Source organism: Rana temporaria, chromosome 2 (genome assembly GCF_905171775.1).
Source record: "Rana temporaria chromosome 2, aRanTem1.1, whole genome shotgun sequence".
NCBI classification, from domain to species: domain Eukaryota; kingdom Metazoa; phylum Chordata; class Amphibia; order Anura; family Ranidae; genus Rana; species Rana temporaria.
Window position 1 is genome coordinate 342,135,150 of NC_053490.1, and position 19,600 is coordinate 342,154,749.

The following is a 19,600-nucleotide window of genomic DNA, read 5'->3' on the forward strand; positions in this document are numbered from 1 at the left end:
AATACATCACAGGTGATATAATTTGCTGCTCAGTGATTGCAGTGTTCTAGTCTGCATCTCCCCAAGGTAATACATAAAACTTGGCCTGTTAGTGGGCCCTGAGGACAGGGTTGATGATCGCTAGCTTAAAGAGGCTCTGGTACTGTGTAGCTGTGCTTCAATCTACCAACTACTGGTCACACAATCCCTGTGGCAGAGGATTATCCAGCAGTTTTGTTATATTTCTAATGTGGCACATAAGTCTGTGGCAGAGACTTTGTCCGTGCATCATACCAATTGTTAACTGTGGCAGAGACTTTGTTTGTGCATCATACCGGCTGCTAGGACGTAAGAGAGGCCTATCCGGGTATGCAAGAAATCCGCTGATAGAAAGTGGTATTTTTCTTTTGGATCCTAAAGTTCCTCAGTGATCTGCAATAAGATATCTGAACTTCCCTAGCCCTACATACCTCCACTACTGCAAGTTGTGTTTATTAAAAGCATTGAAAAAGACTGAAGTGATTGGCGCTCACATCTGTCTGACATTTTCCTAACATAGACTCATTGGTTCTGGGGCAGTGAACAGTGGGGTAACGGCAGACCCAAAATTATTCTCAGCAGCTCTTACGGGGGTAGTGCTACGTAAATCTGAAGGAAAAAAATCTACAGAAAATTGTATAGTGTGTATCTAGCTTTAAAGGCTGGCCATACATTATACAATTTCCTTCTATCATTTTCTTTTAGATTTACCAAAACCTTATAATATGAGGTAAAATCTAAACACTTGAAATGTGTGTGTAATCGGGGAGGCCCTTGTACTACATAGTTAAAGGTAAATCTAATGGAAATTGAATAAAAAAATGGTATAATGTATGGCCAGCCTAAAGTGGACTTCCACCCAAAAATGGAACTTCCACTCATCTGATTCCTCCCCCTCTCCGGTGCCACATATGGCACCTTTCGGGGGGGGGAGTAGGCAGATACCTGTCTGACAGGTATACTGTCCTCACTTCTGGGAGACTGGGCCGCGATGATCTACGTTAGCAGTTCAGTCCCCCTCCTCCGCCGCCCAGTGAAAGAGGGCAGCGCTCTTGCGCAGTAGGGGCTCAGCCATGAAGCCAAAAGGCTACACTGCTGGGTTCCCTTAGTAGCAATTAGCTGCAGACGCATCTGACCAGCCGATCCGAAGATCGCCTGCAGTGCCCACATTGCTGGACTCCAGGACAGGTAAGTGTCCTATTGTTAAAAGTCAGAAGCTACAATATGTGTAGCTGCTGACTTTTAATGTTTAAAGGGGTGGGCTGACCTCTCTTTAAGGCCTGGTTCACACCTATGCATGTTTTAGTCCATTTTCAGTTTTGCAGAAACACACCGCAGTCCATTTAACATGGTTTCCTATGGATGTAGTTCACATCTGTGCATTTTATGGAAAGGGCCAGGGACTTTTTTCTGGTTCCATAGACTTCAATAGTTTAGATGGGTATTAAAAAAAACGCAAAATGCACCTGCAATATGCAAACTGTGCAAGTGTGAATCAGGCCCAACTGTGTGGAGGATGGACTGACAGGAAGAATACTACATACTAGGAACAGAAGATCTCTGTGTACTTCCCTGTCTGAATGGTGATCTGCCTTGTTTACATAGGCAGATCCCTGCTCAACCTCTTTGTGGAGCGATCGCAGGTAGCCGGAGGACATCAGGTCAGCCAGAACCGTGGATTGGCTCCCACCCGTGCATCGGCACACGCCCACAGCATCTATTACACGAAACAACGCACAGGTACATTGTTTTGCGTCATAGAGCCGCCCTGCCGCAGTAGAAGTCCAGCCTGAGCTTATTTGGCTGGGTTTCTCCTATGGGTCACAGGAGTGCAATCCGTTTGGCACTCCTGTGACCCCTATTTTAGGAGAGAGTGGTCTGAAGTCCGCTCTCTGCCGACGTCACTGGATTCAGTCATCACGACAATAAAGTCTGAACCCACCAGGTGCCTGGACTGATGCCTGTCTCAGTGAGCCGACGAGATGGCGGCTCCCCGTCCCTCCACAGCTCAGTGCCCCAGTGAGCGAGAAGGGAGCAGAGTGATGCTGATTTTTTTCTGTTTTTGGCCCATTTATACGGCCTGATGCTGCAGTCATCAGCATCTCTCCGCTCGAGGATGTCCGATGGCTCGGTTCTTAGTGCAGAGACAGCAGGGGACAGCTGCAGCATCGGGCTGTATAAATGGGCCAAAAAAAGAAAATAAAAAAACATACTTCTTTTAAGTAGTTAATGCACATTGCCCAAGCATTATCAACGAACGCGGGACAAGCGCTCAGCTTTATGCTTAGATTGGACTTTCTGAGCCCCCATTCCCACCATGGTTCAGAGACGTCCGTTTTTCTGCACACGCTTAAAGAAAACAATGGTTTTCTACTTGCTCCGTTTACACAAAAATGTGCACATTTTTTTATGTGCAGGAATTTGCAACGTGTATGCAGTTTTCTGCACAGAAAACAAAAATGACCTGAAACCAACATTGGTGTGAACAGGGCACATAACTAACACACATGAAAACTGAGGTCTCTGCCAGTAAAATGTGTGCAGTTTTCATACGTGTGGTGTGAATGAGCCCTGTAAGTGAAACCTCATCCAGGAGGAAACGTCTGCAAGAGGGGCGTGAGGAGATATAAAGGCAGCCTGCCTATTGTGCCTTCTACTCAGCAATCCTCTGGCTTTTGTATGGACAAAACACACGTTCACGTTATTAGGCTAGCCTAACTACGGTGAGCTGCTCCGTGTATATTCTCTTATGTTTGTACCCCTAAATCATGATTACACAAAGGCCAGTGCGCTGTACGGGAACACAGTATAACCGTGGCGAATCTGCTGCTCTCCCAACACAGCCCCGACTCCATCTTCCATTTCTCTGTAAAACGTGACCTCTCACTCGCACTTTTCACCACCACCTACCTAAAAAAAACTCGTCGCAGCAAATGATGTGCGAGAGTGATGTTTTGAATAAACCAATGAAGCTTAGCGTGCTCCGCCGCGGCCAATCAGCTCGCGAGGCGCCCACTCAGCGTGTTAGGCTGCTCCCTTGGCTCAGGGGTTTGAGGCGGCGGTTGGGGAGGGGGGATAGACGAGTTAAACCCTCGCCGTACCGTAGTTTAGCGGGAATTGGGCATTCTAGGCTTTTACAACGGACGGGGGAACCAAACGAGTGAACGGGTTCTGTGGCGACCGACTGCTCTTTAGCGATCCATTTAGCTGGGCGCTCCGCCTCCTCCGGTTTTCCCGCCTCTTTTTTTTTTTTTTTACTCCTTGCCTAGACGGCCATTAATGTGAGCTTTTCCCGGGGAAGAAGGAAAAGCCTTTTTTTTCCCCCTCCCCCTCGCATTTGCTGTAATAGAACATCTAGGCTTGGGCCTCTTTTTTTTTTTTATTCCCAACCCCCCTCCCTCATTGAATAACCCCCACCCACCAGAAAGCGACCTCCCGGGGGGGTTCTTTTTTCCGAAGGCAGACGTTCGCCCCCCACCTTCTATCTCTAGTTGCTGTTTGGTGCGCCAAGGAATCATGTCTAGGCCGGTGAGGTGAGTACCGAGGGAGGCTAGGCCTTGTGGGCTTTTCCGTCACTTCATTCACACGTGCCTCAGAGAGAGAATGGGGTGAATGGCGGTGAGGCATGGCGAGACTCCCAATGGCGGAATAGGACGGGCAATTGTCTTCTGAAGGGGGGACGCCATTGCAGTGCTTCTCCGGCCTTGTGTGTAGTGTGTGTCTGGGTACTAATGTGTTTATTGGCTTCTTTCTACGTGCGGAGGCGCTGTGTGGTGAGGCCGCCTGTGTGCTGTGTGGAGAGCTGGCCCTACATGCTGAGTTCTCCTCACACACACCGCATAGACTGTACGGCGATATCACATGTAGACTAGGAGTACTCTGACATATAAACGCCTATATTTTTTCTACCGTTTTTAGTCACCGAGCGGTCTTACTAAGCATGTGTTATATGGAAATGTGGGGCTTCGGCGTGTATACAGGGTTAGTGGGCCGGGCTAGTAAGAGTTTGTGGGGGGAGGGAAGAAGTGTGTGTGTGTGTGTGTGTACACACAGCCTACTACACACGGCTCCGTGTCTGCCTGCCCGGTCGAACAAAGGCTCTGCTGCCTGCTCAAGCTGCTCGCGGGAAGTAATAGAGCTTTTCTTGGGAAATCAACACCCTTTTAAACCCCGAAAGCAAACCTTTTTAATATGTTACAGCTTACTAATTCTTAGATGTGATTAGATGTTTTAACTTTTTTTTTTTTATTGTATTTTCATTTGGTGATCCAGTCAGCAACTCTGTTTTTCAGGCATAAGCTCTCCAGCAGAATGTATCAGTTTAAATGGATGAGACAAACCACTTAAATCAGTATTGAACCCAAACTGTGTATATTGCACCTTTACCAATTCTTGGACTCCATGCACACTGGCTAAAAATTTCTTATAGTTTTGTGTTCTGCCTATAGAAGCAACTCAATGTTGTGTCCATGCACATTAGGATGATTATAGGCATATTTTGAGCTCAATGTTAAGGCTGCATTCACACCTGAGCGTTTTGTCGCCTGAAGTGCGACGCTCAAAAACGCTAGAGGGGAAAAAATACATTATTCCCTATGGAGATGGTTCACAAAACCTAAATGCCTGAAGCTCAAACAAGTTCCGGACCCTTTTTTGTCGCACGGTTTGGGCGTTTTTGAGCGTTTCCATTTCCCATCGAAAGTAATGGAAACGCTCGATTCAAGCGACTAGCGCGACAACGAGCGTTTCATACGATCGTTTTGTTGCTTTAATCAATAGAACATTTCACCCAGGCAGAAGATAAAAAAAAATCTACCAACATAGCATGAAAAGATGACCATTTTTCCTATTGGCTAAAATAAAAAACGTCAGACGACGCTGTATGCAAACGCGCAAATAAGCATGAATACGCGTGACAAAACGCCGGAAAAAAACGTCCGAACGACCTACGCTCAGGTGTGAATGTAGCCTTAGAGGCAGGAAAAAAAAACCTTGTTTGCGTTTCTGATTGGAGCTAACTGGCAGAAAAAAATTAAAACTTGTCTAGACTTTGTATTAAAAAAATGCTCTATAGGAGTTTTTTTTTTTTTTTTTTTTTTTTTTTTTTAGTGGTTGTATACCCTCAACCGGGGAAAAAAAACCTGTAAGGCATAATGAGCTAGCTCATTATTAAAGCGGAGGTCCACCCGAATATATATTTTTAACCATTTCAGCCCCGGACCATTTTGCTGGTCAATGACCAGGCCACTTTTTGTGATTCGGCACTGTTGCTTTAACTAACAATTGCGCGGTCGTGCGACGTGGCTCCCAAACAAAATTGACGTCCTTTTTTTCCCCACAAAAGGAGCATTCTTTTGGTGGTATTTGATAACCTCTGCTTTTTTTATTTTTTGCGCTATAAACAAAAATAGAGCGACAATTTAGAAAAGAAAAAAAAAATTTCTGTAAAAAAATTTCCCCCAAAAATATATGAAAAAAAACAATTTTTTTCCCTCAGTTTAGGCCGATACATATTCTTCATATTTTTCGTAAAAAAAATCACAATAAGCGTTTGGTTTGCGCAAAAGTTATAGCGTCTACAAAATAGGGGTAGTTTTATGGCATTTTTATTATTATTTTTACTAGTGATGGCGGCGATCTGCGATTTTTTTTTTTTTTTTTTTTTTTTTTTTTTTTTTTTTTTTTTTTTTTTATATTATCGGTACTGCGACCTTATGGCGGACACATTTTTGGGACCATTGGCATTTTTTTAGCGATCAGTGCTATAAAAATGCATTGATTACTGTAAAAATGTCACTGGCAGTGAAGGGGTTAATTATGTTCCCTAGGTGTATGAACATGCGATCAGTCATTTCTCCCCCTGACAGGACCGGGAGATGTGTGCTTACACACAGTTCACGCTCTGTAACGAGCAATCGCGGGTGCCCGGCGGTGATCTCGCCCGCCGGGGACGCGTGTGGCACCGGGGGGCGCGTGCACCCTATTGGCTGAAATGCGAAATGACGTAATACGTGATTTCGCACAGCCGAGCCCACCTGCCACCGTAAAACTGGCTGGTCGACTAGTGGTTAATAAGCCAGCAGCTACAAATACTGCAGATGCTGACTTTTAAAAAATGGACACTTGCCTGTCCAGCGCGCTCCCGATGTCGGCACCCCCTCCCCCCTGAAAGTTGCCAAATGGGAGGGGGGGACGGTTCCGAAAAGCAGAGGTTCACTTTTTGTGTGGACCTCCGCTTTAAGTGTCTTAGAATGAGGTCCCTGAATTTCATCCCAGTCAACGCAAAGAGAGCTGGTATTTTCCCCTCAGCTTTTCTTCTGGGTTTGTGGCTCCGGCACAAGTCCTCCGTTCCGGCACCATACACCGAACTGAGTGAATATCTCATAAATCGTTTAGGAGATATTCATTTTACCTACAGGTAAGCCGCATTTAGGCTTACCTGTAGGTAGAAAAAAAGGGGGCATACAACCACTTTAAGCCCAGTATGCATGGAGCCTTAGAGGTTAAAGCATTTGTTATCCCAACTCTTCATATTCCTGATCTGTGTCTGCTACACCATGTACTTGTATAAAAAAAATATGCCCTGTTCTCTTTGTATTCCTTTCTGTGAAATCCCTGGTGTTCTTGGTAGTCCCTCTGCTTTCCTGTTACAAACTGACCACACTAAGCAGGAGAACACAACGTGGTCAGTTCTCTAGCTCAGTTTTTCTCAACTCCAGTCCTTGAGGCACCCCAACAGGTCATGTTTTCAGGATTTACCTCAGATGAAACAGCTGTGGTAACTACCAAGGCAGTGAAACTAATCAAATTACCTGTGCAAAATAATGGTAAGACTGAAAACATGACCTGTTGGTGGGGATTGGAGTTGAGAAACAATTCTTTAGCTTTGCGGGGGGAAATCTGTGTGCTTTCCCAATTATCGCACTTGTCCTGATACGCCCCCGCTGCACAGCCATTCACTGGGAAGCTCAGGGCGCTGATTCTGATTCTCATCCCACCAGCTCTTAGGCTTCATGTACGCTGCTTGTAAATGGATGTTTAGGAGCAGTTGGGGTTTTTTTTGTTTTTTTCCCAGCTGCCTCTGAATCTATACACTGGGGGAATCTAGGATGGAAAAGGATCTGGGGGTCCTAGTAGATGGCAGTAGCTTGGCATTGCATGCCATTGCTGAGCCTTACAAAGCAAACAGAATTGTGTCATGCATTAAAGTGGATGTCCGCTGGAAAAAAAAACAATGTTAAAAGCCAGCAGCTACAAATACTGCAGCTGCTGACTTTTAATATTCGGACACTTACTGTCCTGGAGTCCAGCGCCGTCCGCAGCAGAGGATGAGCGATCGCTCGTCACTCTGCTGCCCGTCATCCTCGGTGAGGGAACCAGGAAGTGAAGCGCTCCGGCTTCACTGCCCGGTTCCTTACAGCGCGAGTCACGCTACGCCTGCCGATTGGCTCCCGCTTTGTACTGGGAGCCGAGTGTTCCCAGAACACCACGGGAGGTGACGTCATGCCCACAGTCTGCCCGAGACTGTGTGGCCGGAAGTGGGTGCAAATACCTGTCTTTAGACAGGTATCTGCACCCCCCTCCCCCTGAAAGGTGTCAAATGTGACACCGGAGAGGGGGAGAGTTCAGATCAGCGGGAGTTCCACTTTAGGGTGGAGCTCCTCTTTAAAAAGGGGATCAACTCCAGAGATAAAACGATAATTCTCCCACTCTACAAGACTCTGGTCCGGCCGCACCTAGAATATGCTGTCCAGTTCTGGGCACCAGGCCTCAGGAAGGATGTACTGGAAATTGAGTGAGTACAAAGAAGGGCAACAAAGCTATTAAAGGATCTGGAGGATGTTGGTTATGAGTTTCGAGCACTTAAAGTGGTGGTTCACCCTAAAAACGACTTTCCACTATTACACTGCCCCCCGCATTACAATACGATTATGCCTTTCATTTTTTTTTTTGCTGCTGTACATACCTGGGTACAGCTATTCACCCGTGTCCTCCGGGTTGCGAGTCCCGCGGGAGTGGGCGTTCCTAACATGGCGGTGATTGACGTTTTGACTAAAAAAACGAGCTCCCCCCGTCGCGTAAGCAGCGTCACGATTGGCGGAAGGAGCCGAACGGCGAGTCGGCGCTATACTGCGCATCGCCGTTCGGCTCCTTTCGCCAGTCGTGACGCGGCTTGCGCGACGGGGGGGAGCTCATTTTTTAGTCAAAACGTCAATCACCGCCATGTTAGGAACGCCCACTCCCGCGGGACTCGCAACCCGGAGGACACGGGTGAATAGCTGTACCCAGGTATGTACAGCAGCAAAAAAAAAATTAAAGGCATAATCGTATTGTAATGCGGGGGGGCAGTGTAATAGGGGAAAGTCGTTTTTAGGGTGAACCACCGCTTTAACTTATTCTCTGTAGAAGAGACGCTTGTGAGTGGACATGATTTCAATATACAAATGCCATACTGGTGACCCCACAATAGGGATAAAACTTTTTCACGGAAGGGAGTATAACAAGACACGTCGCCACTCATTAAAATTAGAAGAAAATAGGTTTAACCTTCAAGGGGTTGTAAAGGTTTCTTTCCCTAAATGGCTTCCTTCCCTTGTGCAGTCTTCCTTCACATACCTTATCCTTCGATTTTGCGTTTAAATGTCCTTATTTCTTCTGAGAAATCCTCACTTCCTGTTCTGTCTGTAACTCCACACAGTAATGCAAGGCACCTGAACGACCACAACATACAGGGCTATATACAATGTAATACTGACATAATCACGCACACAGGTTGGATTTGTCTTTTTTTTTCAACCTCACCTACTATGTGACATGTACACAGGGTCGTTTTATAGGCAGTTGACTTTAGAAGCAATTATTTGTAAAGCAAAAAAATCCATTCAGGATGGATGTTCAGAGGTGTTTGAAATGCCAAATGCCTCTAATAGCTTGTTAACCACTTAAAGGATTTTTTATTTTTTTAGCTAAATAGCTTCCTTTACCTTACTGCAGTCCTGGTTTCATGTCCTCATTGTTTGTTTTTGCTTTGAAGTTGCTGTAATTCTGCTGTGATCTCCACACTTCCTGCTTGTCTGGCTCCTTATGAAAAATCTCATGACAGCTTTTCACTGTGGTCCAAGCTGTGTGTCTAAAACTCCTCAGAACCAATCGGATTCATTTTAAAAACAAAACACTGCCCTGGATTTGTTTGTTTTTTGTTCTATGGGTCTCTTTACTTCACATGAACACGAAACCAGTTTAAAAACGAAAGTGAAACTACAGACACATTATATGATTGAATTTAATCTATTTTTAATCATTTTTAAAAGGAATCGGTTAACTTTTATGTCTCTTACACCCTGTAAACAGTAATTTCAACAAAAACAATTTTTTTCCTTTAGTGATCCTTTAACCCCCGGACCATATTGCTGGTCAAAGACCAGAGCACTTTTTGCGATTCGGCACTGCGTCGCTTTAATTGTGCGGTCGTGCGACGTGGCTCCCAAACAAAATTGACGTCCTTTTTTCCCCACAAATAGAGCTTTCTTTTGGTGGTATTTGATCACCTCTGCGGTTATTAGTTTTTGCACCGCATATTAGCTCATTATGAAATACTTGCCTCGGAACGAGGTGTGTAGCACTTACCTGGTCCACGCCGAGCGAGATTTCATCTTGCCTCGGAGTGTCTTCCGGGTATCGCCGCTCCAGCGCTGTGATTGGCTGGAGCGGCGATGACGTCACTCCCGCGCAAGCGATTTAAAACTCGGCAAGGTCCGGCGGCTGCCGGTCCTTTCGCCGTAGATCCCCCCCTGCGCATGCGCCGCATTGCGAGGGGAATATCTCCTAAACCGTGCAGGTTTAGGAGATATTCTCCTTACCTACAGGTAAGCCTTGTTATAGGCTTACCTGTAGGTAAAAGTAAAAAAAGTGGGTTTACAACCACTTAATGTTGATCCAGGGAATATCCGATTGCCTCTTTGGGGGATCAGGAAGGATTTTATTTTTTTTGGTGCCTTCCTCTAGGTCAACTGTGGGTATAGGATTGTATATGTCGTCCACCTTATAAAACTACGGTATGTTGTCATGCTAGAGAAAGCATTAAAAACACAAGCGCTGCATTTTTTGATATGTTTACATTGACGTCTATGGAACCAAAAGTGCAACCTGCTGCAGGCATAAAAGCCACTGACCCCTTCCTTAAAACCACACCAGCTGAAAATGCACAAATGTGAACGTGACCGATGGAACATGTTAAATGGACTGTACTACATTTTCTGCAAAAACGCATAGGTGTGAACCTAGCCTAACTTCTGATGGTGTGAGCTGGTGTTTGGCTTCAGTTAGTTAGTGTATATAAGTCTAAGGTCCCTTTAGGCCGGTGCGGTTATAACCCCCACTAGCGGCCGAAAAAGGGTTAATACCGACGACAATGCGCCTCTGTATAGGCGTATTACCACGGTGTCCCATTGTTTTCAATGTGAAGGAGCGGTAAACGCACTAGATATATATGAAAAAATATTTAATTTGTCCATTGAACGATTTATCGGTCATTACATGAATGCACTATCGTTTGTTCTCGCAGCTGAATGTTTGTTTTTCGAAAATGGGTTCAAATGATTTTTCGTATAGTGTATGTCCAGCAAAAGAAAACTGATGCAGCAATCACATCTGATTGAGCTAAAATGTATCCCATTTTTGGATTTGGGTTTAATACGGATTTATTGCAGTATATTCAACCCAAAAGCAAACATTGTTTCAACTTACCAATTCTTATGGTGCTTTCACAAAGTGGCATCCAGTTTTGCTAAGAAAAATGGATTTAGTTTGCTCTTTGGTTTACATCAGTTTTTTTTTTTTTTTTTTTTGCAATCATAGGTAACAAGTATAAACAGAAATGTTTGTTTCTTTAAAGCGTAAGTAAGCCCACCCATAAAAGTTTCATTTATGACACGTGCTGAAATTGTAACACTCCCATTGGATGTGCGCCCAACCAAATTGTCAAACAATCCAATGACTGGTGTCGTAACTGATCACATGTGCAGCATCATGGCAGTTGTAGATTAAACAGAGGCCGGGGATCCAGCACTTTCGCTTTTTAAAAAACTTGCAAAGTATTCTGGCAGAGTCTTCTGCAAGGCCCAGGGAAGAGGTCTCCTTTAAATAGGAACCCATACCCCTAAAGGTTGGCACAACACTACCCGCCGTGAGGGTGAAGGTTGGTACTGTCTAATCTTGGCAGTCCTGCGGCGTGGATAATATAAGTGGGGGGGGGGGGCTAGGTTTTAAACACTTAAAAACTTTCCCCTTGTGAGTATGGCTGTCTTGACTAGAAACAGCCACTAGAGGGAGTCGGAATTCCACTCACCAGACCTGGAAAGAAGCTCAGTGCAAATACAAGCACTTCCTCTACTGCAAGGCTCTGCAAACAGAAGTGTGGTCTCTTCTCAGGCTCCCTGTCGTTGGTGCAGTGGATGTCATTAAGGAGGCCACTGCAGAAGCAGCATGCTGTGGCCTCTCTCCCTCATTCCCCATAGACGCGCTTTTCACTCTTGGAGCTCATCAAAGCAGGAAGGAGGCGTGGGCACACGAGCGAGCACACCGCTCTACTGCGCTAATCGGAAGGCTTTGAAATCGGCCCTCAGACGCCTGACAAACTCCACAGGAGTGAGACTCGGCAGCTTGGAGGCACGTGAGTTCTCTGGGTGGTTGGATTTCAGGCACTTAAGGCACCTACTCGGCATCATACTGTGTGGTAGTTACTTACATTAGTTTGCTAAACTAGCACAGTAGTGTATGGCACTGTCCTTTGTACTTCTGCTTTGGCTTGGGAATATGTCTTCCCACAAAAAATTCAGGGACTAAGACAAAAAAGACTCGCCACCTAAAACGGGAGGCTCTAGCCATTCTGGCCGGGTATTATCCTCTTCTGAGGAATCGGATGAACCCATACAGGGTGAGCCATTGCCTGTATCGGGTATAGCAGCCTCTCCTGTTGTGCCAGCTCCTGCGTATGTCACTAAAGACACTTTAGACACAGAGATTCTATCCAACAGGCATCCCGTGGTGCATATGCTCAGAATCCTTTGGTTAAGCATTGGTCTGCAGAAGCGCCATGTAAAAAGCTTTTGGCTGGTTTCCCCTTTCATGGGGAACGACTCTTTGGGGATTATCTGGATAAATACATCCAGAAAATCTCAAGTGGGAAGTCCACTCTCTTGCCTGAGAAAAATAAACGCCCATGTTTTAAACGGTCCTCCTCCCCGGTTCCAGGGACCTCTGCTTCCAGGCAGTGGCAACAGCATTCTCAATCAACCACAAAACCAAAATCTCCGAATCAGACCCAGAGTCACAAAAGACCGTGGGTACAAAGAACCGGTAAACAGAACCCCAAAGCTTCCTCATGAAGGGGCGCTCCCACTCGGCCGAGTGGGGGGATGGGTTCGGCAGTTTTCAGCAGCTTGGCAGACAGAGATCTAGGACAAATGGGTAATTTCCACGGTATCCTTAGGGTACAAGATAGAATTCTGAGAAATCCTAAATTCAAATGTCTCCAAAGATCCATTAAAAAGAAAACCCTTCTTTCAAGCACTGGATCAATTGCTGTCCCGGGGGGGGGGGGGGGGGGGGTATTCAAAGAGGTTCCCTTAAGGCAGGGCTCGACAAATCCCGGTCGCCATGGCGACTAGAAATAGTGTCCTGGCGACTTGGCTTGGAAGGTGAGCAAAAAAAAAGCCGTTGGTATTACAAGTTATTACCACCAGATGTGAGCTGGCGCCATCTGGTGGTGGCCGTTGGTATTACAAGTTAAGCATTACAAGTTAAACAGCAATTCTAATGTAATTTTTCACTATCTTCACTGCCATATTCTTCCCTCTAATTAGAACCCCCAAACGTTGTATATATTTTTTATCCTAACACCCTAGAGAATAAAATGGCGATCGTGGCAAAACTTTCTGTCACGCCATATTTGCGCAGCGGTCTTACAAGCGCACTTTTTTGGGAAGAAATTACACTTTTTAATTAAAAAAATAAGACAACAGTAAAGTTATCCCCATTTTTTTTTTAATATTATGAAAGCTAATGTTACGCCGAGTAAATTCATACCCAACATGTCACGCTTAAATTGCGTCCGCTCGTGGAATGCCGACAAACTTTTACCCTTTAAAATCTTCATAGGCGACGTTTAAAAAAAATCTACAGGTTGCATGTTTTGCGTTAGAGGAGGTCTAGGGCTAGAATTATTCCTCTAACTCTACCAATTGCGGTGATACCTCACATGTGTGGTTTGAACACCGTTTACATATGCGGCCGTTGCTCACGTATGTGTTCGCTTCTGCGCGCAAGCTCATCGGGACGGGGTGCGTTTTCTGGCTCCTAACTTTTTTAGCTGGCTCCTAGATTCCAAGCAAATTTGTCAAACCCTGCCTTAAGGGAACAAGACACAGGGTTCTATTTAAATCTTTTTGTAGTTCCGAAGCCAAACAGACATCGGACCCATTCTGGATCTAAAGGCTCTGAATCGGCTTCTAAACATTCGTAATTTCCGAATGGAAACAATTCGATCAGTTGTGTCCACCCTACAAGCCAGGGGAATTCTTGGAGTCAATAGACATCAAAGATGCATATTTGCACGTGCCTATCATCCCGCTCACCAAAAGTTCCGTTCGCTGTTTCACATCGCCACTATCAGTTTGTGGCTCTACCCTTTGGCTTGGCTACGGCTCCTCGCTTGTTCACAAAGGTTCTGGCCCTGCTTCTAGCAAATCTAAGGACGCAGGGCATAACAGTGATGGCTTATCTGGACAATATACTCTTGGTAGAACAGTCAATGCCACAGTTAAATCACAGTGTACTCAGTACAGTAAAATACTTGGAGTATTTGGGCTGGATCCTAAACTTCCAAAAGTCCTCTACAGCCCCGTAGAAGGGTAGAGTATTTGGGCATGGTCTTAGACACAACTCAAACCAAAGTATTCCTTCCAGAGCCAAAAATCAAATCTTTAAAGGATCTGGTCCGCACGGTCAGGGCAAAGGGGAAACCATCAATCCGCCTTTGCATGAAATTGTTGGGGGGAAAATGGTGGCCTCATTTGAAGCCATCCCGTATGCACCATTTTATTCAAGGCTACTTAACAGTATGCTGACTGCCTGGAACAGAAAGATCCAGGCTCTAGATTGGCCGATGCACCTGTCCTCAGAGGTGCGTCAGAGCCTCAGTCGGTGCTTAAGCACCAAAAATTTGCAAGCAGGGAAATCCTTTCTCCTGGTCACTTGGAAGGTGGTATCTACGGATGCCAGCCTGTTGGGCTGGGGGGCAATCCTGGAAGAGGCCTCAGCCCAAGTTCCTTGGGCCAAGTCCGAAAAAGGCTTACCCATCAACGTTTTGGAAATTCGAGCAGTTTATCTAGCCCTCAGAACCTGGACACGCAAGTTATATGGCCACCCGGTTTGGGTTTAATCCGACAATGCTACTGCAGTAGCTTACATCAATCACCAAGGGGGCATCCGGAGTCGGGATGCTCCGAGAGGTGAACAAGATTTTAACATGGGCAGAAGCTCATGTTCCTTGCATTTCTGCAATATTCATTCCAGGAGTGGAGAATTGGCAAGCGGATTACCTGACCCGCCAGCAATTGTTGCAAGGGGAATGGTCTCTCCACCCCAATTTTTTTCAGGATATATGCCAGAAATGGGGGACCCCGGAGGTAGACCTATTCGCCTCCAGGTTCAACATTAAATTGGACAACTTTGTATTGAGGTCAAAAGATCCTTTATCCCTCGGGACAGATGCACTGATTCCCTGGGATCAGTTTTCCCTGATCTATGCATTCCCTCCAATTCCACTCTTGCAGAGACTTCTTTGCAAAATCAAAGAAGGAAAACCAGTTCTCTTGGTGGCCCTGAAGGTTCAGGTACACCAAGATCATAAGGATGGCAGTGGGGGAGCCTTGGATTCTCCCACTTCGCCAAGACCTGCTATCACAAGGTCCAGTGTTCCATCCTTCTTTACCAAAGCTAAATTTGATGGTCTGGCTGTTTGAAACCTATATGCTGAAGAAACATGGGCTCTCCAGTTCTTTCTACTCATTAATGCTAGGAAGCCAGCCTCCAGAATCATTTATCATAGTCTGGAAGGTATATGTTTCCTGGTGTGAATCCAGGGGGTGTAACCCTCAAGTTTTTCATTGGTGGGATTCTGGCCTTCTGTCAACTAGGGGTGGATATGACATTGGCCCTTAGTACTATTAACCACTTCAGACCCGCGCTATAGCCGAATGACGGCTACAGCGCGGACCTGAAAATCCAACTGGACGTCAATTGACGTCCGCCCCTTTGGGCGTTCCCCGTGCGCGCTCCAGAGCGCGCAGCTGGGAAACTCTGTGTTGGCCGTGTCCCTTGGACACAGCCAATTACAGATCGCCGCGAACGGCCAATCAGAGTGGCCGTTTACGATACGTGCGGGAAATGAGAGATGATCTCCTATGTAAACATATGAGATAATCTCTCATTGCCGTTTTACACAGAGACAGCGTCCTGTCTCTGGAGAGGACACTGATCTGTGTCCCTTGTACATAGGGACATAGATCGGTCACCTCCACCTACAGTTAGAACACAATGCAGGGAATACATTTAACCCCTTCCTCACCCCCTATTGTTAACCCCTTCAATGCCAGTCACATTTATACTGTAATTGGTGCATATTTATAGCACTGATTGCAGTATAAATGTGAATGGTGCTTATTGCGATTTTTTTTTTTTTTTCAAAAATATGTAGAAGAATACGTATCGGCCTAAACTGAGAATTTTTTTTTTTTTTTTTTTTTAAATTGGGATATTTATTATAGCAACAAGTAAAAAATATTGTATTTTTTTCAAAATTGTCGCTCTTTTTTGTTTATAGCGCAAAAAATAAAAACCGCACAGGCGATTTAAACACCACCAAAAGAAAGCTACTTGTGGGGAAAAAAGGACGTCAATTTTGTTTGGGAGCCACGTCGCACGACCGCGCAATTGTTAAAGCAACGCCGAAAGCTGAAATTTCACCTGGGCAGGAGGGGGGTATATGTGCCCAGTAAGCAAGTGGTTAAGGGTCAAATCTTGGTCCTATCAGTTTCTTTCAGAGACCGTTGGCATCCCATTCCCTAGTCCAGCATTTATTCAGGGAGTGTTACGGCTAAATCCGCCAGTCAAACCCCCCTTGTGCCCATGGGATTTGAATCTAGTTTTGTCATGCTTGCAAAAACAGCCCTTTGAACCAATTTGTCATATTCCTTTGATTCTCTTGAGTCGGAAATTGGCATTTCTGGTTGCTATCTCCTCTGCTAGGGGAGTTTCTGAATTGGCAGCTTTTTGTCGTAAAGAGCCTTATTTAGTTTGTCACAAAGACAAAATTGTATTACGGCCCCTTTCTTCCTGGTTTGGAGAAAGCCTCTTGAGGGGGGAGGGGGCGAGCAGGCAAGTCAGCACACTGTCTACTTTGCAGGTAGAGAAAGGAGTAGTATATTCATGTGCAGAATGGTTATATAACTTGAGCAGGACAACTCGGACAATCAAGTTATGACAACTCTGCGCTTGTATATGCCACGTTCTGTCTGCTTTGATCTGATGTGTCCCTTTGTTATATCATTTTAGAGTTAAACAATTTGACTATACTGTCCCCCATCCTACATACCCCTGACAAAAGTGTGAAACCAGAAATGCGTCGGGTATTGGGGACCACCACCCATCGGAGAGTAACATCTGCATCTACATGAATTGTTATACATAAAACAAAGACAACGTAGGACAAACTATATCTCATTAAATGCTTGACGTTTTTAATCTTTATATGTATAAACAAACATTAACTTTTTTGATGCATACCTGTGTCTGTGGCTTTTAAAGTCCCATTCCAAGGGAGTTCCGTTTTTGTTCTATAAACTCCACTCTGTTCTTTGTGTCCATGGACCTTTATCAGCAGTTGGGTTTATGGGCTGTTTTCTGAACACTCTAAAATCGCTCAAACGTGGCTAACCAGCATTAATATTTTTGATCCATTGAAAATAAAAACGCTAATGCAGAAAACGCAATTTCAAAAACGTTAAATGTTGACTCACTGCAAAGCTACTGGCGGTTTTATAACATTATTTTAACGTCCAGCGTGCATGGAGCCTTACCTCCTGTATTGGTGAGACAGAACTCTGGAGTAATGAGCACGGCAGACGGCACCATTCACACTGGGGGTAGGGTAGTGTCTAATGAATACGCATCTCCGTGTTAACATGTGACCGGCAGCAATTGGACACAGCCGACCACATGGTTAGAGATTGCACTGTTCGCGCAACACGGCGCATGAGAGCGGCCGTTCTGGGAAGCGGTCATATGACGTCCACCCAGAACATCATTTGGCGGCAAGTGGTTAGAGTACCAAGCGGAGAGATTTGATCTGCACATTGAAGAGGCCACTGGCTGCAGCAGCATAGCAGGTTGTGTTTTGTGAATGGTACAACACTATAACTGGTGTCGGTCAGATGCCTTTCCATTGCAGTAAGGAACCAAACTTATGCAGCTAAATACAGTGTTTAGAAGAATTAACATGTAATTTAAAGTTGGTACATAAAGGGCAGATGTAACATTAAGGCATGCAAAAGTATAATCCTAAAGATGCCTGGAGTTGTGTATTTATTTTTTTTGCTCATTTATGTTAACATATTTCACAATCAAAGAATATATTAACTGACTTTTTTTTATTTTTTATTATTTACAGGAACAGAAAAGTGGTTGATTATTCACAGTTTCAAGATTCTGATGGTATGGGTTTGTTTTAATATTTACCAAATTACAGTTGCTTGTATATTGTCGTAAATTTATGCAGAGCTTTACATATATATACAGTACTGTTCAAACGTTTTAGGCAGGTGTGGAGGGTGAAAAAATGCTGTAAATTAAGAATGCCTTGAGGAAGCAAAGTAAATTATTTTTGTAAATTTAATAAAATGTAAAGTTAATAAACAGAAGATCAGATCAAACCAATGTTTGGTGTGACCACCCTTTGCCTTTTTAAAATGGCATCAATTCTTCTAGGTAACCTTGCACACAGTTGTTGAAAGAACTTTGGCTGGTAGGTTGTTCCAAACATCTTGGAGAAGTAACCACAATCTGTGGATGTGGGCTGCCTCAGATCCTTCTGTTCATGTAATCCCAGGCAGACTCTTGAGCTCAGGGCTCTGTGGGTGCCAAACCATCACTCTAGTTTTTACTGACATTGGCTGTATGTTTGGGGTCTTTATCCTGCTGAAGAATAAATTTGGAGTCACACCATCTTGATGGTATGATGGATAATTCTGCCTGTGTTTTTTTTTTTTTTTTTTTTTTTTTTAGCAGAGGCCCTAGAGAATACAATGTATGTCGTTGCAACTTTTTATCTCACACGGTATTCGCGCAGCAATTTTTCAAACGTGTTTTAAAAAAATGTCCCCCCCAAAAAAGTTAGCCCAATTGTTTTGCATAATGTGAAAGATATGTCGAGTAAATGCATACCTAACATGTCACCCTGCAATATTGCACGCGCTCGTGGCATGGCGCCAAACTTCGGTACTTAAAAATCCTCATGGGCGACGCGCTACTGTGTTTGTGTGTGTGTGGTTTTTTTTTTTTATTTTTTTTTTTTTATTTATACTGATTACATGTTTTGAGTTAGAGGAGGTCTAGAATTATTGCTCTCGCTCTAACGTTCGCGTTGATACCTCACGTGTGATCTGAACACCGGTTTCATATGTGGGCGGGACTTGCGTATGCGTTTGCTTCTGGGGGACAGGGGCACTTTAAAAAAAAAATGTATTCTATTTTAAACTTTTTACTTTGACACAAAAATATGATTACTTTTATTCCTATTACTAGGAATGTAACCATCCCTTGTAATAGGAATATGCATTACAGGTCCTCTTTACAGTGAGATATGAGGGTCAATAAGACCCCACATCTCACCTCCTAGGATGGAAAGCCTAAAATAAATAAATAAAAAATCACGCCTTCTCAGCCGAGGCGTCGCAGTTTTATTTATTTTTTTTAATGCAGAGGCCAGGCGTGACATAACATGGCGCCCGGCCTCCGAACGATCATAGAGACGCTGGCTACCATCTGGTCCACCGGAAACCTCTATGGTAGGAACCTGGGGCCGGCAGATCTGTTCTCTGACTCGCCAATCGCAGGGCGGCGTGAAGGGGGGGTGTCCCCTCTCACTGCCTGTAAGAATGATCAGGCAGAGGAACAGCTACTTTGATAATTTTTATAGTGCACAGAATCGCAGGCTCTAAAAGACGATATCTAAATGATGCCTGTAGCTGCAGGCAACATTCAGATATCCCCGCTCAAATTCAAGGACGTCCATAGACTGCCTGGATTTTGTTTTTCTAGCTGTGAGAACTCTGCACTTGTTAGATTGTGACATTCTTTTTTGAAGATCGGGAAAGGCAAAAGATTGCGATTTCGATTATTCACGATTAATCGTGCAGCTCTGCTGTAAAATCACTTGTTTTTAACCCTGCACTTCGATTTCTTCATCCATAAATATCCCCCCCCCCCTCCTTCCCTACGGAAATTAACTCTTTATGGCCATCCC

At 44.7% G+C, this 19,600-nt stretch overlaps 1 protein-coding gene across 1 annotated transcript in view; it reads left to right on the forward strand.

Annotated features, from left to right (window-relative positions):
- The first annotated feature begins 3,057 nt into the window (after positions 1–3,057).
- The window catches only part of NUCKS1 (nuclear casein kinase and cyclin dependent kinase substrate 1), a 47,974-nt gene continuing 31,431 nt past the window's right edge, over positions 3,058–19,600 (forward strand). The window contains exons 1-2 of the mRNA XM_040337534.1: positions 3,058–3,551; positions 17,747–17,790. Coding sequence (XP_040193468.1) covers positions 3,535–3,551; positions 17,747–17,790 — 61 coding nt within the window. The 5' untranslated portion in view covers positions 3,058–3,534. The remainder of the gene's footprint in view (positions 3,552–17,746; positions 17,791–19,600) is intronic.